Source organism: Bos indicus x Bos taurus, chromosome 1 (assembly GCF_003369695.1).
Source record: "Bos indicus x Bos taurus breed Angus x Brahman F1 hybrid chromosome 1, Bos_hybrid_MaternalHap_v2.0, whole genome shotgun sequence".
Classification (NCBI taxonomy): domain Eukaryota; kingdom Metazoa; phylum Chordata; class Mammalia; order Artiodactyla; family Bovidae; genus Bos; species Bos indicus x Bos taurus.
The window spans coordinates 64285634-64310999 of NC_040076.1; the positions used below are offsets into that span (position 1 = coordinate 64285634).

The 25366-nt window shown below is 40.3% G+C and overlaps 1 protein-coding gene across 7 annotated transcripts in view; it reads left to right on the forward strand.

Annotated features, from left to right (window-relative positions):
- The window catches only part of MAATS1 (MYCBP associated and testis expressed 1), a 113699-nt gene that overhangs the window by 66600 nt on the left and 21733 nt on the right, over positions 1-25366 (forward strand). For 5 of the 7 annotated variants that reach the window (XR_003508895.1, XM_027529317.1, XM_027529065.1 and 2 more), the window contains 3 exons: positions 1953-2174; positions 5709-5857; positions 6398-6489. Coding sequence is in view for 4 of the 7 variants with exons in the window: in XM_027529317.1 (XP_027385118.1) it covers positions 1953-2174; positions 5709-5857; positions 6398-6489 (463 nt within the window). In the remaining 3 variants the exon portion in view is untranslated. The remainder of the gene's footprint in view (positions 1-1952; positions 2175-5708; positions 5858-6397; positions 6490-25366) is intronic. The other 2 variants (XR_003508930.1, XR_003508925.1) reach the window with 1 other exon arrangement.

The following is a 25366-nucleotide window of genomic DNA, read 5'->3' on the forward strand; positions in this document are numbered from 1 at the left end:
CCAGCATTTTTCACCAGTGACGCTACAGTCCACAATTTGAATGGACTGTATCCTCTCTGAGTTGAATATGCTTTTTTTTTTTTAATTTGCGAAAAGGAAAGAAAAAAAGCTTCACTATTTTAAAAGGTTTTCTTTTCCAATTTTCCTTAAATATTTGGTGACTCTATTATATTTCAGTGAAAGCTAAGTAGAATGAATAAATACTGAAAGCAATAAGAAAAAGTGAGAAATGAGATTTTTAAAACTGTCCACACTCATGAATGAGTTTGGAGATGTACATAGCTCGTGCTCCTTAAACTGCACATTAAATATGTTAATATGTTATTCTGTGACTTTCATCGGGTCCTCTGAGCTCTGTGTGACTGACAGTAGCTGGTGATTGCAGGTCTAACCCAACAACTGTAAATGTGTTTCCTACTTTCTGCTGGTATTTGTGTGTATATACACAGTATTTAACGTTGACTAAAGTGGAGGTATACTTTTACTGTCTCTCCCACTTATCTGTAAATCAATGTGAAAAGAATCAATTTGCAAAGTGTTGTAAGAAAGTAGATGTACAGCAAAGTTAATATTACCCACCTTTAGTGACACACACAGCTCTCGTGCTGTGAACTGGGCACAAATGGTCAGCAGCTCTGGAGCGAGCACCTCTGTGCTCCCTTCATGCGACAGCAGGGCTGGGAGTGCTCTCTGAGTGACGGGGGCTGGTTTGGGGGAGGGAGGAAGAAAGCCACAGATGGTGAGACCCAGCCAAGGGACCAGAGAAGGAAGAGGAGAATGTAGTTGCTGGAGTCTCTGAATCTGGGGGCGCTAGAGTCTCTGAATCTGGGGGCCCTGGAGCCCTGGAAATGATGGAGACGAGCTGCATATCCATTCAGAGAGAGAGCAGAATGCTCAGGCAATGGAATGCCCAGGACCTGGGTGCAAGAACACCTGTTTCAGCCCCTTCAAGGTTTCTGATTATAGACTTGAGCAGCTACAGCTAAGACAATCCAGAGTTTTTAATTCATCTGTCCCATTTAGTGGATAAATACTTGACTGATAGACATGAGGACAGCTAAGAGCTAAGGGAGGAATTAATGGGAAGAGCTGTCACATAGCCACAGACTCGCCCTGTTTACCTTCGGCTGCTCCTGGCTGCACCTGTGGGATGCCGGCATCTGGGGCAGTGGGCGTCTCGCGTACCTATAGCAGTGCTGATCCTCTCATTTTCTCCCTTTCTTATGTCAAGGGGAATCGTCAGTGTGAGAGCAGCAAGTGTCTGGGAGAAGAGCCTTTCCCCCTTACCACTGAGGCTAGGAGCAGGAACACACTACAGTCTTCTTAAACACTTTTATTCTCATTGTGCCAAAGCCAGGACAGAGGGATCCGTAAATAAACACTGTAGCTCATTCCTGGCCAGGAACTCTGGGCCCCTATCTACCTCAGTGACTACATAGACATGTAGGCTTATTTCCTACTCTGTTTCAAAGGCAGTTCTTAATGACTTTGAAGTTACTTAAATTAATAAAAAAGTACCAAGGTTTTCTACTTTCATGTTACTGAAAAGCTTGAAAATTCCCCAAACTTGGTGTTAAAGGACCAAGCATTGAAAAATTAAAAGGTATCGTGAGTGAATTTCTAGGAGATTCTATTTTTTTGAACTCCAGTATTATCTTTTAATCAAAACCTTGACATTTGCCTTCATGTCTGGGGAGACATAGCACTCTACCTTCTGGATAAAATTGAAAGGAAAAAAAAAATTGTGTGGATGCTAATTAATGTTTTGCTAAACTATCATCCATTGCTGAACAATCTGCTTTCTCAAGTCTAAGTTTGTATCGTAAGTTTTCCTGGTAAAACCGTTGAGTCCTGAAAGGGAAGTGACTGTCGAGGGTAATCTAACATCCCTCCTGATGAATCACACTTCTTAGTGGAATCTGTATCCTCATAGTCATATTATTATTTTTAAGGTGTCTCTGGTTGAAAACCATTTGGCTGGACTGGAAGGAAGGGTGCTGGCGGACATGTTTGACTTCCTGTCCAAAGAGCTGGTGAGACTGCAGGAGGAGAGGCGGGTCCACGCCCTGGCCATGCTGGCTGAGCGGCAGCGCCGGATGCGCGAAGCTGAAGAGAGTGGCCGACGCCAGGTGGAGCAGAGGCGCCTGCAGGAGGAGGACCAGATATTTAAGGAGGCAAGTGGGGACATCATAAGGAAGCCGTTTGTAAGGAGCCGAGTCAAACCCAAGGAACCTCAAATAGGAGATGGCCTTCATTTTTTAATTGTCTTCAACAGATAATGTATTGGGTTTCTAGGATATGCCCAGCAGTATGTAAAGGCATTGTGGGGTACTCTGGAGGGAAATATAGGCATGGCCCCTTCTCTCCTGGAGCTTAAATCCTATATAACATGCAAATAAGGGTAGAATAAGAAAATGTGGTGTTTCATGAGGGAAACAAATGGGGCCCAGTGACACATTTTTACCGAGGTCACTGGGGGTACTTGTTGTATGAACAGGTTGGAGGGAGGACAGGGTGGAAATAAGGGACCTGAAAGGAGGCTGATGAACTAACTTAGGCTGGAGTGAGAAATAGGGTGAAGTCAAGTATAAAGTCCAGTTTCCGGTGTCAGTGAGTAGGGAGATGACGGTTGTTTTCCGAGGCAGGAAAGCTGAGGGCGGAATAGGTTTGGGGCCGGGGTGGAATCAGGAGTTTGATTTACATTAGTTTGAGACATCTTGGTAGAGGTGTCATTTCAGCAAATGAATATATAAGGTGGAATTTAGAAGAGATTTTTTGACTAAAGATACAAACGTGGGAGTTAGGAATGCCAGGCTGGTAAATTAGAATTCTGACCAAGACCCAGCGGATGTGAAATTCCAGACTGACCCAGATGCAAACTCAGAGGAAATTTGAGGAACCAATAATATCTCAAAGCACTCTTGCCCTCATCAAGAATGCAAAAGCTCAAGTGATAAAATTGGAGGGGATTTGTGAGGAAGATTTCTTTTAAGGGAGCTGTGCTGTGACTAATACCTGCGCCCCCTCCCCGCCACCTGGAGTTTGGGGGGCGTATGTCCCCTTTCTTGGGGAGCTTGATGTGTGTTCTTTCAGTTAGGGTGTCTGACCCCCAGGAATGCAGAGGTGGAAGCTGGGCAGGCTGAGGGGTTTGAGCACAGAAGAGGCTGCGTGGGCGGCCAGCACACCCAGTATATGTCAAAGCAAAGACTGTGTGAGTCTCCCTTGGGCCAGATGGGAAAGACGGAAAGTGCCAACCTTTTTTAAAAAGTGCCAATTTAAAAAAACAAAAAATTCCTGTCCAGGAGGCTATCTGAATTGTAAATATGGATACTTTTGAGCTCCTCGGGTAAGAAAAAATAATGCTATGTCAACTTGAGGTTTTCTTATTTGATCTATGATTTTAAGGATTTACCCAATTCCCAGGGAATTAGGATTGATTCATAAATAGTATTTGCTGTTTTTTCTAATTAAAACATTGATTAAAATTAAAGATTTTCCATCTTCTGTACAGCTTAAAAACTTGCAGGTTGTATATTGTCAGCTTTTGTAAAAAGTTCAGCTTTTTAATTGGAGTGGAGGATCATCTCTGCTGTCAAACAGCCTATAATAATAATTCATATTCTAGTTTCCTGTCATCCTAACAGCTTTTCTTTAAATAGAATTACTGAGATTTAGCAATTTTTAGCAAATGAGAACTTACTGTCCCCTACTGAAATCACTAAGGAAAAACCAACTGGGATGGGAAGAACCAGTTGGGAGTGAGAATAAAAGGAGAGAGACAAAAGAACCACTATACTCAGAAATATGGAAAGGAAGATACTGGTGAAAGACTTCTAGGAAGGTGTCTTCTAGATGGGAACAGCCCCAGGAAATGCCAGCACGTCTGGGAGGGGCATGAAAGGGTTAAAATGACCCTTCTGGCCTGATTTAAGGATCATTCATGTAAAGAATGTATCCATCTAGGGATGCCCCCATGCATCATTTAAATTTCCTATCTTCCATCATATGATCCTTTCACAGATAAGTATGCTTGCATGCACATAAATATACCAAAACCCAGAAATGTACACATTAGTAAATTTCCAGAAAAATAACATATATTGAGAAACATAGTCATAGACTCATATTTAAACTCATATACACTTCATGTGCATACATGAAGACACATTCACAAACATAACCCCATGAGCACATCATAACGCCATGAGCACAGTATTAGCAAAGATGTGGAGGAGCACATAGACACACATATAGCCACCCGAACGTTTCCTTTACTCACTTATGCACATACAAGCACAAATGTGTCCACAAACACACATTTATAAAGATGTATGTAAACACACAAGTACATATATTGTTAGAAGTAGACCCCATTCAACTTCCCACCTCTGAACAAGACTCAGCTGTCTAATTGCTCTGTTCTAGGTGTGATTTGTCTCCTGAATAAGATTGTGGTCTCCATGGTAGCAGGCATGTTGTATATCCCTTGTGCCTTCCGCAGCACCAGCGTAGCCCTCTGTACATAATAGGCATTGAGAAAATATATGTTGGTTGGTTGGCTGATACCATATTAAACTATGGTCACTGGGTCTCTCCCATAAGGAAGGCACAGGGATTCAAGGATATGGACTTGGTATTTCACAGGTACACAGTAAACATTTCATATTCAGAGTCCTGCTGCAGCACCAGTCAAGAAACAGGTACTAAGTTGTTACTGAGTCCCAAGCATTATCTCAGATATAAAGAAATATTTAGACATTAAATAGAAAGTACTCTTATCCCCCAAAGCTCAAAATCTATTGAGACTACATAGAGAACAAAGTATGACACCCTTGCTGTTTTTGATACTTCCTGTGTATCTACCTATCAAACAGGCAAAACTAAATTGTATTTATGACTGAAATCTTGAGCAAAACTCTAAAGAAAATGAAGTCTACCATAAACTTATGAGAATGGAAATGAGCTGTGGTCAGATGGAACCCACTGTGACCTCTGGGATACTACCAGTGGCTTGACCAGAATTCATTACACTGTACATTTATGTGCTCTGCACTTTTCTAAATGTATATTCTATTTCACAATTTCAGAAAGCTTTAAAAAGAAGCAGTCCAGGACTGATATGATAGTTTAAAAAAATTCATCAGAGACCCAGAATCCTTCTTGATTTCTGCTTTTCTGTCCCTAGGGCGTGACCCTCACGGCAGTTTAAGATGACTGGTGCCTCCTGCATTTTGTCCCCATGACATGAGAAATGAGAGAAAAAAATAAGCTAGGTCTTTCGCTTTAAGAATCCTTTAAGAGGAAGGAGAGAAAGGATGTTGTGTATGTCTTAGCCTCTGCCACAGTTAGGTAGCTTGACCAAGTCACACTGCTGGTAAGAAAAAAGCCAGGACCTAAAACAGAGTTCTTGAGTTAAGCCTGTGATCTTTTTGCAGTGTTTTGTATTACCCACCCCAAATTGAGACCCATAATTCTAAAATGAGCCAAATATGTAGAGTCTGCCCAGAATGAGTAGATACAGGTGAATTAGAAATGGACTACAGTTTTGTTTTTTTGTTTTTAAAGGAATGTACAGTGCAGGGACTATTGACTTGATAAATGAAATAGACATGCTAAAAATGTTGGCCAGTGTTTGTGCATTTTTCTTGTCTTGATTATGGTAGTGGCATTCCTTTTCTGAGTAGCTGGAGTATTTGGGACTTTTGCAGGTGATTAAAGTTCACCAAAGCACTGTAACTTCCTATCTGGAGGACATAATACTGAACACTGAAGAGAATACTGCAGAAGAACAAGCCAGGGCGGAAATAGAGAAGATGGCTGAGGAAATCAATGACATTGCTTATGAAATGGAAAGCCGGTGTGTATCAAGGGGACAGATGGTGGGATGGACAGCCCCTTTGCTGTTATTCATGTGTGTTTTTCAAGAGCCTAAGATTTCACCACCAAGGAGAAACAAATAACTAACTCATGCTTCAGTATGCTTTAACGGCAGCCTTTATATGGCAGGAGCCACACATTGGGAATAGAATTTTCGGTTATCCTCTGCAGTCTGGATCACTTTCATATTTCTTACTTTTAGAATATCACAAAGCTTGAAAGAAATGTGAGTATGTCCAATTTTACTTGGATATCACCTCAAGGTTTTTGGCTTCCATGTATAAATTATGTCTCTTAACACTCCTTTCCTGGGAGGCAGGGGAAGTAAAGGACAAATTTGGATTTTCCATGGAGTTAAGGAAACTCACCAGGAATGTGCTATTTCAGATCACTCAAGGAAAAGGCAGTCGTAGGATCTGAGCAGTGGAGCTCCTTACGCACACAAGGAGGATCCAAGTATAAATCGGTAGCTCAAGCAAGGCAGCAAAGGAAACACTTTTAATATGTTCTCATGTTTTAGTCGAACTCAGCTTCAGTCAGAGGAGATCGTGGCCGAGTTGGTTTACAGTTTCCTAATCCCAGAGGTGCAAAAGGATTTTGTCAAAGAAAAGGGTAAGCCAACATAAATGCTTCACTCGATAATCTTTTTAAAGATATAAGCTATTTTCAATATTCCAGAGATTTAAAACTGAGCAGAGGTATGGGGGAAATTCTGAAGAGAAATCAGAGTTATCTTCAAAGTTTGTCAAGTTCTCTTGATGCTGTCCAATGGCAAAATATAATCTCCTCCAGTATGGATGCATGCGGTTCTAAAAAGTTTGATGAAGCATTAAATTCCAAACCTTCTTTAAGATGCAGTTCTCAAGTTCTCAGAAGAGGTGTATTTTGGGGTTTTTGTTTTTGATTGAAATAGTTGATTTACAATATTATGTTAGTTTCAGGTATACAGCAAAATGATTGTTATTTATATATGTATAACTCATACACATATCTTCTGATTCTTTTCCACTGTAGGTTAACAAGATATTGAATATAGTTCCCTGTGCTATACAGCAAATCCTTGTTTATTTTATATATCAGATCAGATCAGATCAGTCGCTTAGTCGTGTCCGACTCTTTGCGACCCCATGAATCGCAGCATGCCAGGCCTCCCTGTCCATCACCAACTCCCGGAGTTCACTCAGACTCACGTCCATCAAGTCAGTGATGCCATCCAGCCATCTCATCTTCTGTCGTCCCCTTCTCCTCCTGCCCCCAATCCCTCCCAGCATCAGAGTCTTTTCCAATGAGTCAACTCTTCGCATGAGGTGGCCAAAGTACTGGAGTTTCAGCTTTAGCATCATTCCTTCCAAAGAAATCCCAGGGCTGATCTCCTTCAGAATGGACTGGCTGGATCTCCTTGCAGTCCAAGGGACTCTCAAGAGTCTTCTCCAACACCACAGTTCAAAAGCATCAATTCTTCAGCGCTCAGCCTTCTTCACAGTCCAACTCTCACATCCATACATGACCACCGGAAAAACCATAGCCTTGACTAGACGAACCTTTGTTGGCAAAGTAATGTCTCTGCCTTTGAATATGCTATCTAGGTTGGTCATAACTTTCCTTCCAAGGAGTAAGCGTCTTTTAATTTCATGGTTGCAGTCACCATCTGCAGTGATTTTGGAGCCCCAAAAAATAAAGTCTGACACTGTTTCCACTGTTTCCCCATCTATTTCCCATGAAGTGGTGGGACCGGATGCCATGATCTTCGTTTTGTGATTGTTGAGCTTTAAGCCAACTTTTTCACTCTCCACTTTCACTTTCATCAAGAGGCTTTTGAGTTCCTCTTCACTTTCTGCCATAAGGGTGGTGTCATCTGCATATCTGAGGTTATTGATATTTCTCCCGGCAATCTTGATTCCAGCTTGTGTTTCTTCCAGTCCAGCATTTCTCATGATGTACTCTGCATATAAGTTAAATAAACAGGGTGACAATATACAGCCTTGACAAACTCCTTTTCCTATTTGGAACCAGTCTGTTGTTCCATGTCCAGTTCTAACTGTTGCTTCCTGACCTGCATACAAATTTCTCAAGAGGCAGATCAGGTGGTCTGGTATTCCCATCTCTTTCAGAATTTTCCACAGTTTATTGTGATCCACACAGTCAAAGGCTTTGGCATAGTCAATAAAGCAGAAATAGATGTTTTTCTGGAACTCTCTTGCTTTTTCGATGATCCAGCGGATGTTGGCAATTTGATCTCTGGTTCCTCTGCCTTTTCTAAAACCAGCTTGAACATCAGGAAGTTCACGGTTCACATATTGCTGAAGCCTGGCTTAGAGAATTTTGAGCATTACTTTACTAGCGTGTGAGATGAGTGCAATTGTGCGGTAGTTTGAGCATTCTTTGGCATTGTCTTTCTTTGGGATTGGAATGAAAACTGACCTTTTCCAGTCCTGTGGCCATTGCTGAGTCTTCCAAATTTGCTGGCATATTGAGTGCAGCACTTTCACAGCATCATCTTTCAGGATTTGGAATAGCTCAACTGGAATTCCATCCCCTCCACTAGCTTTGTTTGTAGTGATGCTTTCTAAGGCCCACTTGACTTCACATTCCAGGATGTCTGGCTCTAGGTCAGTGATCACACCATCGTGATTATCTGGGTCGTGAAGATCTTTTTTGTACAGTTCTTCTGTGTATTCTTGCCATCTCTTCTTCATATCTTCTGCTTCTGTTAGGTCCATACCATTTCTGTCCTTTATCGAGCTCATCTTTGCATGAAATGTTCCTTTGGTATCTCTGATTTTCTTGAAGAGATCCCTAGTCTTTCCCATTCTGTTGTTTTCCTCTATTTCTTTGCATTGATCGCTGAAGAAGGCTTTCTTATCTCTTCTTGCTATTCTTTGGAACTCTGCATTCAGATGCTTATATCTTTCCTTTTCTCCTTTGCTTTTCGCTTCTCTTCTTTTCACAGCTATTTGTAAGGCCTCCCCAGACAGCCATTTTGCTTTTTTGCATTTCTGTTCCATGGGAATGGTCTTGATCCCTGTCTCCTGTACAGTGTCACAAACCTCATTCCATAGTTCATCAGGCACTCTATCTATCAGATCTAGGCCCTTAAATCTATTTCTCACACTGTATAATCATAAGGGATTTGATTTAGGTCATACCTGAATGGTCTAGTAGTTTTCCCTACTTTCTTCAATTTAAGTCTGAATTTGGCAATAAGGAGTTCATGGTCTGAGCCACAGTCAGCTCCTGGTCTTGTTTTTGCTGACTGTATAGAGCTTCTCCATCTTTGGCTGCAAAGAATATAATCAGTCTGATTTCGGTGTTGACCCTCTGGTGATGTCCATGTGTAGAGTCCTCTTGTGTTGTTGGAAGAGGGTGTTTGTTATGACCAGTGCATTTTCTTGGCAAAACTCTATTAGTCTTTGCCCTGCTTCATTCTGTATTCCAAGGCCAAATTTGCCTGTTACTCCAGGTGTTTCTTGACTTCCTACTTTTGCATTCCAGTCCCCTATAATGAAAAGGACATCTTTTTTGGGTGTTAGTTCTAAAAGGTCTTGTAGGTCTTCATAGAACCGTTCAACTTCAGCTTCTTCAGCATTACTGGTTGGGGGGTATATGTTAATTCCATATTCCTAATTTATCCCTCCCCCATGTCATTCCTCTTCTGTAACCATCAGCTTGTGTTTTGTGATTTGATTTTTTCAACATGAAACAAATGTTGAGAGTTTGCAGGGTTTTCCAACCATGGCCGCCTTTTGGAGGCAGGGCACGTGCAAGTCAGGTGCTGAAAAGCGGGAAGCCTCACAGACCTAACGTTATTCTGCAGTTCTGCTGAGTCACAATATCTTTTGTTCCTGCCAGAGCTCATCTCAGTAGAAATAGCCTCACTTATCATTTGCCAAAAGTGGCATGCTTTTAAAGATTCCTGCTTTTATTCAATAGAGGAGGAGAAGAAAAAAAAAATGTGTTTTAAAGAAACAATGTTCTTCCAGAGCTTTCATGGTACTAGTGGTAGTCCTGAGCCCAGAGGGAGGAGGTGCGGCCAGTAGATCAATATTAAGTGAAATATGAGCCTGGGAGGTTTTAAGAGTTTGCAGGAGAAGTCTAGACAGGTTTAAGAGAAGTGTAATATTTCAGATCACGTAACTAGGGAGTAAGGAATGGTGGAGTTGTCATGCATTAGAAGAGAACAAAGAAATACCCTGTTTTCCCATTACATGATTGTACCGTAGTTTTGCAACCAGTACCCCCAGCAGTGAGCACTTAGTTTATTCCTGTGTGTTTTCCTGTAAATAACTGTGAACACCCTGGTCATTCGTCTGAGGGTAGACTCCTAGTAGTACAATGCTGGAAATACAGTATGTGTGTTTTGCATTTTGATAGATACCACCACACTGCCCCCACAAAAAACTGTTCAATTCGTATCCCCATCAACAGTGTATAATAGTGCCTCTACCAAAAAACTTCAATTTTCAGATCAAATAAGAAGTGTTCCTCTATCCCTTTTTATTATAAAAGGGACCTTATGTTTTCTAGATCCTTAAGAAAATAAGCAACTCCTTTCTCCTCCTCAATACAAAGTGAGGTCAGCCTGTTTTATATCAGTTCACCTGAAGAAGGGGAGAAATCCTGTGTTTAACAGTTACTAGTTTATGACCCCCTCCCCCAGCTTCTCCTGACTCTGAGAGGAAGGAGCTGAAGGAGTCTTGATCTATAGGGATCAGTGGCAGTCATCTGCGGGCAAACGGAGCAAATCCTAACCTCTTCCCTTTATATGGACATAGCCCAAATGAAGAAGGCCATCTGGATGAGGAGTACACATTATATTTCTTTCTCTTTCCAAGTAAGGCATCCATGCATTATAAATACTCTTTACCCCAAATTAAGAACTATCACATACAGACCATTTGAGATATCTCATTATTGATTTATTTGGATGTATTAAAAAAATTCTATTGAGGTCTATTGACTTATTAGTTTCAGCTGTACAACAATGATTTAAAATGTTTATAGATGACATTGTTTAAAGTTATTATATATTGGCTATATTCCCTGTGCTGTGCAATATATCCTTGTAGCTTATTTACTTTATACATGGTAGTTGATATCTCTTAATCCCTTATCCCTATCTTGCCCCTCCCAACTGCCCTTTCCTCACTGGTAACCACTTGTTTGTTCTCTGTATCTGTGGATCTGTTTCTGTTTTGTTGAATTCATTTGTTAGATTTTTTGAGATTCCACATGTAAGTGATAACTGCAGTATTTGTCTGTCTGATTTATTTCACGAAGCACAATACCTTCCACATCAATCCATGTTGTTGCAAATGGCAAGCTTGTTTTCTGCTTATGGTTCTGTAGTATTCCATTATGTATGTGTGTAAACACACACATACCCATGTCTTTTTATCCTTTCATCTGTTGATGGACATATAAGTTGCTTCCGTATCCTGTCTATTGTAAATAATGTGAGGAGCCAGCTCATTGGAAAAGACCCTGATCCTGGGAAGGACTGATGGCAGGAGGAGAAGGGGAGACAGAAGATGAGGTGGTTAAGAAGCATTCCTCCTGCTGCAGTTTTTTGAAAAGTTTGAGAGTAGGTATTTACCCGTGAAGCCATCTGGTCCAGAGTTTTGTTTGTTGGGAATTTTTTTTATTACTTATTCAATTTCAGTACTGGTACTTGCTCTTTTACACTTTCTATTTTTCCTGGTTTAGCCTTGTGAGATTCTACGTTACTAGTAATCTGTCCATTACTTCTTGGTTCTTTATTTTATTGGTATACAGTTGTTCATATTGTTCTCTTATTTCTGTGGTGTTGGTTATAGCTTCTTTTTCATTTCTGATTTTATTCATTTGGTCCCTCTTTTTTTCTTGATGAGTTTCACAGAGGATTTATTAATTTTCTCAAAGCAAGAGCTCTTATTTTCATTGATCTTTTCTACTTTTTAAGAATTAGGCTACATTTCAATTATTTCTTCTCTGATCTTTGACTTCTTTTCTTCTACTGACTTCTGTTAGTTGCTCGGTGTATGATCAGGTTCTTGGTTTGAGATATTTCTTTCCTGAGGTAGGCTTGTATCACTATAAACTTTCCTCTTAAGAGCTGCTTTTGTGACATCCCAGAGATTTGGATCATTGCGTTTTACTTCATGTGTCTCCATGTATTTTTAAAATTTCTTCTTTGACTTCTTTAGTGATCCATTGGATGTTAGTGGCATATTATTTGGCCTCTGCATGTTTTTAGTATTTTCTCAGTGTTGGCTTTTAGTTTCAGAGTTGTACTTATGAAAGATGGTGAGATTTACGTTTTGTTAAATTTATTGAGACTTGTCTTGTGGCCTCAGTTCAGTTCAGTCGCTCAGTTGTGTCTGTCTCTTTGCGACCCCATGACTGCAGCACGCCAGGCCTCCCTGTCCATCACCAATTCCCAGAGTTTACTCAAACTCATGTCCATTGAGTCAGTGATGCCATCCAACCATCTCATCCTCTGTTGTCCCCTTCCCCTCCCACCTTCAATCTTTCCCAGCATCAGGGTCTTTTCAAATAGGTCAGTTCTTTGCATCAGGTGGCCAAAGTATTGGAGTTTTAGCTTCAGCATCAGTCCTTCCAATGAATATTCAGGGTTGATTTCCTTTAGGATGGACTGGTTGGATCTCCTTGCTTTCCAAGAGACTCTTAAGAGTCTTCTCCAACATCACAGTTCAAAAGCATCAATTCTTCAGTGCTCAACTTTCTTTATAGTCCAACTCTCACATCCATATGCAACTACTGGAAAAACCATAGCTTTGAATAGACAGACCTTTGTTGGCAAAGTAATGTCTCTGCTTTTTAATATGCTGTCTAGGTTGGTCATAACTTTTCTCCCAAGGAGTTAGCGTCTTTTAATTTCATGGCTACAGTCACCATCTACGTTGATTTTGGAGCCCAAAAAAATAAAGTCTGTCACTGTTTCCCCATCTATTTGCCATGAAATGATGGGACCAGATGCCATGATCTTAGTATTCTGAATGCTGAGTTTTAAGCCAACTTTTTCTCTCTCCTCTTTCACTTTCATCAGGAGGCTCTTTGCTGCTAAGTCACTTCAGTTGTGTCTGACTGTGCGACCCCATAGACAGCAGCCCACCAGGCTTCCCCGTCCCTGGGATTCTCCAGGCATGAACACTGGAGTGGGTTGCCATTTCCTTCTCCAGTGCATGAAAGTGAAAAGTGAAAGTGAAGTCGCTCAGTTGTGTCTGACTCTGGGCGACCCCATGGACTGCTGCCTACCAGGCTCCTCCGTCCATGGGATTTTCCAGGCAAGAGTACTGGAGTGGGGTGCCATTGCCTTCTCCAAGGAGGCTCTTTAGTTCTTTGCTTTCTGCCATAAGGGTGGTGTCATCTGTATATATGAGGTTATTGATATTTCTCCTGGTAATCTGGATTCCAGCTTGTGCTTCATCCAGCCCAGCGTTTCTCATGGTGTACTCTGCATATAAATTAAATAAGCAGGGTGACAATATACAGCCTTGATGTACTCCTTTCCTGATTTGGAACCAATCTGTTGTTCCATGTCCAGTTCTAACTGTTGCTTCCTGACCTGCATACAGATTTCTCAAGAGGCAGGTCAGGTGGTCTGGTATTCCCATCTTTTGAGGAATTTCCCACAGTTTGTTGTGATACACACAGTCAAAGGCTTTGGCCTAGTCAGTAAAGCAGAAATAGATGTTTTTTCCAGAACTCTGTTGTTTTTTTGATGATCCAGCAGATGTTGGGAATTTGATCCCTGGTTCCTCTGCCTTTTCTAAAACCAGCTTTAACATCTGGAAGTTCATGGTTCACATATTGCTGAAGCCTGGCTTGGAGAATTTTGAGCATGACTTTGCTAATGTGTGAGATGAGGGCAATTGTGCGGTAGTTTGAGCATTCTTTGGCATTGCCTTTCTTTGGGATTGGAATGAAAACTGACCTTTTCCAGTCCTGTGGCCACTGCTGAGTTTTCCAAATTTGCTGGCATATTGAGTGCAGCACTTTCACAGCATCATCTTTTAGGATTTTAAATAGCTCAACTGGAATTCCATCACCTCCACTAGCTTTGTTCATAGTGATGCTTCTTAAGGCCCACCTGACTTCCCAAATTCCAGGATGTCTGGCTCTAGGTGAGCAATCACACCATCATGATTATCTGGGTCATGAAGATGTTTTATATACAGTTCTCTGTATTCTTGCGACCTCTTTATATCTTCTTCTTCTGTTAGGTCTGTACCATTTTTGTCCTTTATTGAGCCCATCTTTGCATGAAATGTTCGCTTGGTATGTCGAATTTTCTGGAAGAGATCTCTAGTCTTTCCCATTCTATTGTTTTCCTCTATTTCTTTGCACTGATCATTGAAGAAGGCTTTCTTATCTCTCGTTGCTATTCTCTTGGGACTCTGCATTCAAATGGATATATCTTTCCTTTTCTCCTTTGCCTTTAGCTTCTCTTCTTTTCTCAGCTATTTGTAAGGCCTCCTCAGACAACCATTTTGCTTTTTTGCATTTCTTTTTCTTGAACATGGTCTTGATCCCTGTCTCCTGTACAGTGTCACAAGTCTCCATCCATAGTTCTTGAGGCACTCTATCAGTTCTAATCCCTTGAATGTATTTCTCACTTCCACTGTATAGTCGTATGGGATTTGATTTAGGTCATACCTGAATGGTCTAGTGGTTTTCCCTACTTTCTTCAATTTAAGTCTGAATTTGGCAATAGGCGTCTTGTGGCCTAGCATGTAAGTTATTCTGGGGAATGTTCCATGTGCACTTGGAAGGAATGTATATTCTTCTGCTTTTGGATTACATGTTCTGTATACATATCTAGTAAGTTCATCTGGTCTGGTGTGTCATTTAAGGCCAGTGTTTCCTTATTAATTATATATGTGGATGACCTGTTCATTGATGTAAGTGGGGTGTTAAAGTGCCTAGTATTGGAAACCTGGATGGAGTCAAACAAACAAAGATTAAAATGTTTTGGGGTTTTCTATAAATATGGAAATTTCTAGATGAAGAGAAGACTATTCCTGCAGGAAAGCTGTTTGTATTTCACTGCAGAGAAATTTCTGAATAATTTCATTTTTCATTGCCTGTGACAGAGGGACCCATATCCTAGGTCTTGCTATAAAATAAATTCTTTCACACACACACACACACACACACACACACACACACACACACGCCCTAGTATTGTGTGTTACTGTTGACTTCTCTATGTCTGTTAATATTTTCCTTATGAATTAAAGTGCTCCTGTGTTGGGTACATATATATTTATAATTATTTCTTCTTTTTGGACTGATCCCTTGATTATTATTATAATGTCCTTCTTTGGCTCTTGTAACAACCTTTGTTTTAATATTTGTTTTGTCTGATATAAGTATTTCACCCCTGCTTTTCTGTTGATTTCTTTCTGCATATAACACCTTTTTCTATCCTCTGATGTCAAGTGAATCTTTTTTTTTTTTAATTTATTTTTATTTTTGACTGCAGTGGGTCTTCATTGCTTTGTGTGGGCTTTTCTCTAGTTGCAACGAGGCGGCGCTACTCTGCTGCAGTGCTCAGGCCTCTCATTGCAATGGCTTCTCTTGGTGGAGCATAGGCTCTAGGCAAGCAGGCTTCAGTAGTTGCAGCATGCAGGCTCAGTAGCTGTGTGCATAGTAGCTATGTGCACAGGCTTAGTTTCTGTGAGGCATGTGAAATCTTCCCAGACCAGGGATCAAACCCGAGTCCCCTGCACTGGCAGACAGATTCTTATCCAGTGCACTATCAGGGAGGTCCCAAGTGAGTCTCTTATAGGCAGCATATATATGGTTCCTTTGTGTATACATTCAGTCACCGTGGCTTTTGATTGGAGCATTTAGTTCATTTACATTTAAAGTAATTATTGATAGGTAAGGAAGATCCCCTGGAGAAGGGAATGGCAACCCACTCCAATATTCTTTTATTTTTATTTTTTGAGGTTAAATTTTTTTAATTAATTAATTTATTTATTTTTTACTTTACAATATTGTATTGGTTTTGCCATACATCAACATGCATCTGCCATGGGTGTACACGTGTTCCCCATCCTGAACCCCCCTGCCACCTCCCTCCCCATACCATCCCTCTGGGTCATCTCAGTGCACCAGCCCCAAGCTTCCTGTATCCTGCATCGAACCTGGACTGGCGATTCATTTCTTATATGATATTATACATGTTTTAATGGCATTCTCCCAAATCATCCCCCCCTCCCTCTCCCACAGAGTCCAAAAGACTGTTCTATACATCAGTGTCTCTTTTGCTGTCTCGTATACAGGGTTATTGTTACCATCTTTCTAAATTCCATATATATGTGTTAGTATATTGTATTGGTGTTTTTCTTTCTGGCTTTCTTCACTCTGTATAATAGGCTCCAATTTCATCCACCTCATTAGAACTGATTCAAATGTATTCTTTTTAATGGCTGAGTAATACTCCATTTTGTATATGTACCACAGCTTTCTTATCCATTCATCTGCTGATGGACATCTAGGTTGCTTCCATGTTCTGGCTATGGTGAACAGTGCTGCGATGAATACTGGGGTACACATGTCTCTTTCAATTCTGGTTTCCTCAGTGTGTATGCCCAGCAGTGGGATTGCTGGGTCAAAAGGCAGTTCTATTTCCAGTTATTTAAGGAATCTCCACACTGTTCTCCATAGTGGCTGTACTAGTTTGCATTCCCACCAGCAGTGTAAGAGGGTTCCCTTTTCTCCACACCCTCTCCAACATTTATTGCTTGTAGACTTCTGGATTGCAGCCATTCTGACTGGCGTGAAATGGTACCTCATAGTGGTTTTGATTTGCATTTCTCTGATAATGAGTGATGTTGAGCATCTTTTCATGTTTTTGTTAGCCATCTGTATGTCTTCTTTGGAAAAATGTCTATTTAGTTCTTTGGCCCATTTTTTAATTGGGTCATTTATTTTTCTGAAATTGAGCTGCAGGAGTTGCTTGTATATTTTTGAGATTAGTTGTTTGTTGCTTCATTTGCTATTATTTTCTCCCATTCTGAAGGCTGTCTTTTCACCTTGCTTATAGTTTCTTTTGTTGTGCAGAAGCTTTTAATTTTAATTAGGTCCCATTTGTTTATTTTTGCTTTTACTTCCAATATTCTGGGAGGTGGGTCATAAAGGATCCTGCTGTGATGTATGTCAGAGAGTGTTTTGCCTATGTTCTCCTCTAGGAGTTTTATAGTTTCTGGTCTTACGTTGAGATCTTTAATCTATTTTGAGTTTATTTTGTGTATGGTGTTAGAAAGTGTTCTAGTTTCAGTCTTTTACAAGTGGTTGACCAGTTTTCCCAGCACCACTTGTTAAAGAGATTGTCTTTTCTCCACTGTATATTCTTGCCTCCTTTGTCAAAGATAAGGTGTCCATAGGTGCATGGGTTTATCTCTGGGCTTTCTATTTTGTTCCATTGATCCAAATTTCTGTCTTTGTGCCAGTACCATACTGTCTTGGTGACTGTGGCTTTGTAGTAGAGCCTGAAGTCAGGCAGGTTGATTCCTCCAGTTCCATTCTTCTTTCTCAAGATTGCTTTGGCTATTCGAGGTTTTTTGTATTTCCATACAAATTGTAAAATTATTTGTTCTAGTCCTGTGAAAAATACCGTTGGTAGCTTGATAGGGATTGCATTGAATCTATAGATTGCTTTGGGTAGTATACTCATTTTCACTATATTGATTCTTCCAATCCATGAACATGGTATATTTCTCCATCTATTAGTGTCCTCTTTGATTTCTTTCATCAGTGTTTTATAGTTTTCTATGTATAGGTCTTTAGTTTCTTTAGGTAGATATATTCCTAAGTATTTTATTCTTTTCGTTGCAATGGTGAATGGAATTGTTTCCTTAATTTATCTATTTCCTCATTATTAGTGTATAGGAATGCCAGGGATTTCTGTGTGTTGATTTTATATCCTGCAACTTTACTATATTCATTGATTAGCTCTAGTAATTTTCTGGTGGAGTCTTTAGGGTTTTCTATGTAGGGGATCATGTCATGTGCAAACAGTGAGAGTTTTACTTCTTATTTTCCAATTTGGATTCCTTTTATTTCTTTTTCTGCTCTGATTGCTGTGGCCAAAACTTCCAAAACTATGTTGAACAGTAGTGGTGAGAGTGGGCACCCTTGTCTTATTCCTGACTTTAAGGGAAATGCTTTCAGTTTTTCACCATTTAGGATAATGTTTGCTGTGGGTTTGTCATATATAGCTTTTATTATGTTGAGGTATGTTCCTTCTATTCCTGCTTTCTGGAGAGTTTTTATCATAAATGGATGTTGAATTTTATCAAAGGCTTTCTCTGCATCTATTGAGATAATCATATGGCTTTTATTTTTCAATTTGTTAATGTGGTGTATTACATTGATTGATTTGTGGATATTGAAGAATCCTTGCATCCCTGGGATAAAACCCACATGGTCATGGTGTATGATCTTTTTAATGTGTTGTTGGATTCTGATTGCTAGAATTTTGTTAAGGATTTTTGCATCTATGTTCATCAGTGATATTGGCCTGTAGTTTTCTTTTTTTGTGGCATCTTTGTCAGGTTTTGGTATTAGGGTGATGGTGGCCTCATAGAATGAGTTTGGAAGTTTACCTTCCTCTGCAATTTTCTGGAAGAGTTTGAGTAGGACAGGTGTCAGCTCTTCTCTAAATTTTTGGTAGAATTCAGCTGTGAAGCCATCTGGATCTGGGCTTTTATTTGCTGGAAGATTTCTGATTATACTTTCAATTTCCGTGCTTGTGATGGGTCTGTTAAGATTTTCTATTTCTTCCTGGTTCAGTTTTGGAAAGTTGTACTTTTCTAAGAATTTGTCCATTTCTTCCATGTCCATTTTATTGGCATATAATTGCTGATAGTAGTGTCTTATGATCCTTTGTATTTGTGTGTTGTCTGTTGTGATCTCTCCATTTTCATTTCTAATTTTATTGATTTGATTTTTCTCCCTTTGTTTCTTGATGAGTCTAGCTAATGGTTTGTCAATTTTATTTATCCTTTCAAAGAACCAGCTTTTGGCTTTGTTGATTTTTGCTATGGTCTCCTTTGTTTCTTTTGCATTTATTTCTGCCCTCATTTTTTAAGATTTCTTTCCTTCTACTAACACTGGGGTTCTTCATTTCTTCCTTTTCTAGTTGCTTTAGGTGTAGAGTTAGGTTATTTATTTGACTTTTTTCTTGTTTCTTGAGGTATGCCTGTATTGCTATGAACTTTTCCCTTAGCACTGCTTTTACAGTGTCCCGTAGGTTTTGGGTTGTTGTGTTTTCATTTTCATTCATTTCTATGCACATTTTGATTTCTTTTTTGAATTCTTCTCTGATTTGTTGGTTATTCAGCAGTGTGTTGTTCAGCCTCCATATGTTGGAATTTTTAATATTTTTTCTCCTGTAATTGAGATCTAATCTTACTGCATTGTGGTCAGAAAAGATGCTTGGAATGATTTCAATTTTTTTGAATTTACCAAGGCTAGATTTGTGGCCCAGGATGTGATCTGTCCTGGAGAAGTTTCCATGTGCGCTTGAGAAAAAGGTGAAATTCATTGTTTTGGGGTGAAATGTCTTATAGATATCAATTAGGTCTAACTGGTCTATTGTATCATTTAAAGTTTGTGTTTCCTTGTTACTTTTCTGTTTAGTTGATCTATCCATAGGTGTGAGTGGGGTATTAATGTCTCCTACTATTATTGTGTTATTGTTAATTTCCCCTTTCATACTTGTTAGCATTTGTCTTACATATTGCGGTGCTCCTATATTGGGTGCATATATATTTATAATTGTTATATTGATTGATTCTTTGATCATTATGTAGTGTCCTTCTTTGTCTCTTTTTACAGCCTTTGTTTTAAAGTCTGTTTTATCTGATATGAGTATTGCTACTCCTGCTTTCTTTTGATCTCTATTTGCATGGAATATCTTTTTCCAGCCCTTCACTTTCAGTCTGTATGTGTCCCTTGTTTTGAGGTGGGTCTCTTGTAGACAACATATATAGGGGTCTTGTTTTTGTATCCATTCAGCCAGTCTTTGTCTTTTGGTTGGGGCATTCAACCCATTTACGTTTAAGGTAATTATTGATAAGTATGATCCTGTTGCCATTTACTTTATTGTTTTGGGTTTGAGTTTATACACCATTTTTGTGTCTCCTGTCTAGAGAATATCCTTTAGCATTTGGTGGAGAGCTGGTTTGGTGGTGCTGAATTCTCTCAGCTTTTGCTTGTCTGTAAAGCTTTTGATTTCTCCTTCATATTTGAATGAGATCCTTGCTGGGTACAGTAATCTGGGCTGTAGGTTATTTTCTTTCATCACTTTAAGTATGTCCTGCCATTCCCTCCTGGCCTGAAGAGTTTCTATTGAAAGATCAGCTGTTATCCTTATGGGAATCCCCTTGTGTGTTATTTGTTGTTTTTCCCTTGCTGCTTTTAATATTTGTTCTTTGTGTTTGATCTTTGTTAATTTGATTAATATGTGTCTTGGGGTGTTTCGCCTTGGGTTTATCCTGTTTGGGACTCTCTGGGTTTCTTGGACTTGGGTGATTATTTCCTTCCCCATTTTAGGGAAGTTTTCAACTATTATCTCCTCAAGTATTTTCTCATGGTCTTTCTTTGTGTCGTCTTCTTCTGGGACTCCTATGATTCGAATGTTGTGGTGTTTAATATTGTCCTGGAGGTCTCTGAGATTGTCCTCATTTCTTTTAATTTGTTTTTCTTTTATCCTCTCTGATTCATTTATTTCTACCATTCTATCTTCTAATTCACTAATCCTATCTTCTGCCTCTGTTATTCTACTATTTGTTGCCTCCAGAGTGTTTTTGATCTCATTTATTGCATTATTCATTGTATATTGACCCTTTTTTATTTCTTCTAGGTCCTTGTTAAACCTTTCTTGCATCTTCTCAATCCTTGCCCCAGGCTATTTATCTGTGATTCCATTTTTATTTCAAGATTTTGGATCATTTTCACTATCATTATTCGGAATTCTTTGTCAGGTAGATTCCCTATCTCTTCCTCTTTTGTTTGGTTTGGTGGGCATTTATCCTGTTCCTTTACTTGCTGGGTATTCCTCTGTCTCTTCATCTTGTTTATATTGCTGAGTTTGGGGTGGCCTTTCTGTATTCTGGCAGTTTGTGGAGTTCTCTTTATTATGGAGTTTCCTCGCTGTGGCTGGGGTTGTATTGGTGGCTTGTCAAGGTTTCTTGTTTAGGGAAGCTTGTGTTGGTGTTCTGGTGGGTGGACCTCTATTTCTTCTCTCTGGAGTGCAGTGAAGTGTCTAGAAACAAGTTATGAGATGTCAGTGGATTTGGAGTAACCTTGGGCAGCCCGTATATTGAAGCTCTGGGCTGTGTTCCTGTGTTGCTGGAGAATTTGCGTGGTATGTCTTGTTCTGGAACTTGTTGGCCCTTGGGTGGTGCTTGGTTTCAGTGTAGATATGGCGGCATTTGATGAGCTCCTATCGCTTAATGTTCCCTGGAGTCAGGTGTTCTATGATGTTCTCAGGATTTGGACTTAAGCCTCCTGCTTCTGGTTTTCAGTCTTATTTTTATGGTAGTCTCAAGACTTCTTCTATACAGCACCGTTGATAAAACATCTAGGTTAAAGATGAAAAGTTACTCCACAGTGAGGGACACCCAGAGAGGTTCACAGAGTTACATGGAGAAGAAAAGAGGGAGGAGGGAGTTAGAGGTGACCTGAATGAGATGAGGTGGAATCAAAAGAGGAGAGAGCAAGCTAGCCAATAATCACTTCCTTATGTGCACTCCATGGTCTAGACCGCTCAGAGATGTTCATGGAGTTATACAGAGAAGAGAAGAGGGAGGAAGGAGACAGAGGTGGCCAGGAGGATAAAAGGGGGGAATGAAAAGGAGAAAGGCAGATCCAGCCAGTAATCAGTTCCCTAAGTGTCCTCCACCGTCTGGAATACACAGAGATTCAGAGAGTTGGGCAGAGAAGAGAAGGGGGAGGGAGGAGACAGAGGTGACCTAGTGGAGAGAAAGGAGAGTCCAGAGGGGGAGAGAGCAGTCAAGCCAGTAATCTTGCTCCCAAGTAAAAATAGGTACTGAAGATTGGGTTCTTAAAGGTACAAAATTGATAATAAATACCAAAAAGCAAAGATTAAAATTCTAGAGTAGAGGTTAGATTTTCAAAAATACAATATTAAAGAAAAGAGAAAAAAAACACAAAAGTTATTTAAAAATATATATATATGAAGTTTGCTTTAAAAAATAGTCTTTTTTGAAAAGTAGTAGTAGGTTATAAAAATGAAAATTAAAGGAGTAATAGAGGACTTAAAAATTCAAAAAAAAAAAGTTAAGAAAAAGAAAAGAAAAAAAAGTGATCGTAAAAATAGTAAAAATATATCTAGGACTTTCCCTGGTGGTGTTGTAGGCAGTGTGGGGTCAGTTCATTTTCAGATAGTTTCTTGGTCTGGCTTATATTTCTCAAGATCTATAGGCCCCTTCCTATGTAGTCAGTACTAACTACAGGGTTTTAATCTATTGCACCTGTCACTTCCAAGGCGGTTCCCTCGGTTTTAGCTTCTGTTTGTTGGTCTCTTCAGTGTCTGATTTCCGCCCTGACACAAGGGAGCGGTGGTGGACACTTTTTTAGGCTCACTTGTTCAGTCGCTGTGGGGAGGGAGGGACGCTGCAAACAAATAACACTGGCGTGTGCTCCTAGTGTCTCAGCCACGCTGGGCCTGCCCCCGCTCACCACGCGTGCACCCTCCCTGCCCACACAGCTCAGGCCCTAGGTTGCTCCACCGGGAACCGTCAGAGGCCGGCCCTGGGCTGCATGCACCTCCCAGGTCCAAGCCGCTCAGGTTCAGGCACTCGGGTAGTCCTCAGAGGCGCAGACTCTGTTGGGCCTGCGTTTTGTGCCCTTCCCAGCTCTGAGCAGCTCGGGTGATGAGGTGTTTGGCGAGCGCGGTCCCTGTGACTTATCACCTCTCCCGTCCCTGCCGCTCGGTTTTCTGGGTGTACAACCAGCGCACCTTCTCAGGTGGATGACTGTCCAGAATCCCAAGAAGTCTTAGTTAGCAAAGAAGCCTGCTTGCGGTTTGGTAGATAATGCCTCTCTGGGGCTACGATTGCCCCCTTCTGGCTCTGGCTGCCTGTCACCAGAGGAGGAAGGTCTGTAGCCAGCTAGTTTTGTTCCGCCCTTTGTTCTGTGCAAGGGCCTGGTGGTGTCTTAGGGCTTTTCGCGTGGTAGCTATCCCAGAGTCTGGTTTGCTAGCCCAAATTAGTTCGCTCTGATTAGCCTTGGGGGCATTCAGGCCTGATCCTTAGTCTAAGCAATGCAGCCCGCGCCTCTCTGCCCAGCCCCCGCTTGCTGGTGCAGGCACAGGTGTCTGCGCTGCTTCTCCGCTGGGGGAGTTACCATTGGGATTGTAATCTGTGGGTTTTAATTATTTACTTATTTTTCCTCCCTATTATGTTGCCCTCTGTGCTTCCAAGGCTCGGCACAGACTCGGCAGTGAGAGTGTTTCCCGGTGTTTGGAAACTTCTCTCTTTTTAAGACTCCCTTCCCGGGACGGAGCTCCATCCCTACCTCTTTTGTCTCTTTTTTTGTCGTTTATATTTTTCCTACCTCCTTTCGAAGACAATGGATTGCTTTTCTGGGTGCCTGATGTCCTCAGCCGGCATTCAGAAGTTGTTTTGTGGATTTTACTCAGCGTTTAAATGTTCTTTTGATGAATTTGTGGGGGAGAAAGTGATCTCCCCGTCCTATTCCTCTGCCATCTTAGGACCTCCTTCCAATATTCTTGACTAGAGAATTCCAGAGACAGAGGAGCCTGGTGAGCTACAGTCCATGGGGTCACAGAGAGACACAACTGAGCATCACACACACACACACACACACACACACACACACACACGTTGATAGGTAGGTATTGTCATTTTGTTCATTGTTTTGGGGTTGTTTTGGTAATTCTTTTGTTTATTCTTGCCTTCTCTTCCCTTTTAATGATTATTTTTAGTGTTATCTGGATTTCTTTCTCTTTGTGTATCTATTGTAGATTTTTGGTTTTGGGGTACCATTAGGTTTATACATAGATGTAGACAACTCTGTCTATATATGATTAAGTGCTTTATCTCTTAACTTCAAATGCATTTTAACAAGTCTGAATTTTTATTGTGCTCCCTTCATAATTACTGTTTTTCTCATATTTTGTGTCTAATTGCTTTGTGTATCCCTTAGCTGGTTATTGTGGTGATAGGTGATTTTAGTACTTTTTGTCTTTTAGCCTTCCTACTAGCTTTCTATGTGGTTGATTTACTACCTTTACTATATATTTATCTTTACCAATGAGTTTTTTTTTCCCCATAATTTTCATGTTTCTAGTTTGACCTTTTCTTTTTCACTTAGAGAAGTCCCTTTAACCTTTCTTGTAAAGCTGCTTTGGTGGTACTGAACTCTTTTAGCTTTTGCCTATCTGAAAACTTTTGATCTATCAAATCCAAATAAAAGCCTTGCCAGGTAGAATATTCTTGGTTGTAGATTTTCCCTTTTATCACGTTAACTGTATCTTGCCACTCTTTTCTGGCCTGCAGAGTTTCTGCTGCAAAGTCAGCTTGATAGCCTTATGGGAGTTCCCTAGTTCATAACTTGTTTCTTTTCCCTTGCTGCTTTTAATAATATCTCTTTGAGTTTTGCAATTTTAATTACAGTATGTTTTGATGTGGTCCTCTTTGGGTTGATCCCGTTTGAGGCTGTCTCTGTGCTTCCTGGACTTGCATGTTTCATTCATTTCACAGGTTAGGGAAGTCTTCAGCTGTTATGTCTGCAAATATGTTCTCTGCCACCCTCTCTGTCTTCTCTTTCTGGGACTCCTGTGAGGTAAATGTTAGTGTGTGTGATGTTGTACCAGAGGTCTTTTAAACTGTCCTTATTTCTTTTTATTTTTTTCTGTTTAGCTTGAGTGATTTCCACTACTCTCTTACAGCTTACTGATCTATTCCTCGGTATTACTTAATCTACTGTTGATTCCTTCTAGTGTATTTTTCATTTCAGTTACTGTATTTCCATCTGTCTAGTTCTTTATATTTTCTAACTCTTGATTAAAAACATTTACTGCTTACTCTGTTCATCCATTCTTCTTTAGAGTTCCCTTTTTTGTTGCTATTCTGCCTAATTTTTTTTTAATTGAAGTATAGTTGATTTACAGTGTTGTGTTAATTTCTGCTGGATAGCAAAGTGATTCAGTTATACATATATATACATCTTCTTTTTACATTCTTTTCTGGTATGGTTTATCATAGGATAGTGAGTATAATTCCCTATGCTTTACAGTAAGACCTTATTTATTCATTCTGTGTCTGGTGAATGGGGGCTACATTCTGGGGAGGCTGTCTGGGGGGCCCAAAGTGTCTCAGAGCTGGTGTTGTCTGGCTGGTTGGTGTGGCTGGGACCCAGCGGGTCCAGGATTGGTGCTAGCCTACCGGTAGGTTGAGCCATGATCCAAGGTCTCTTGCTGTAGTAGGCC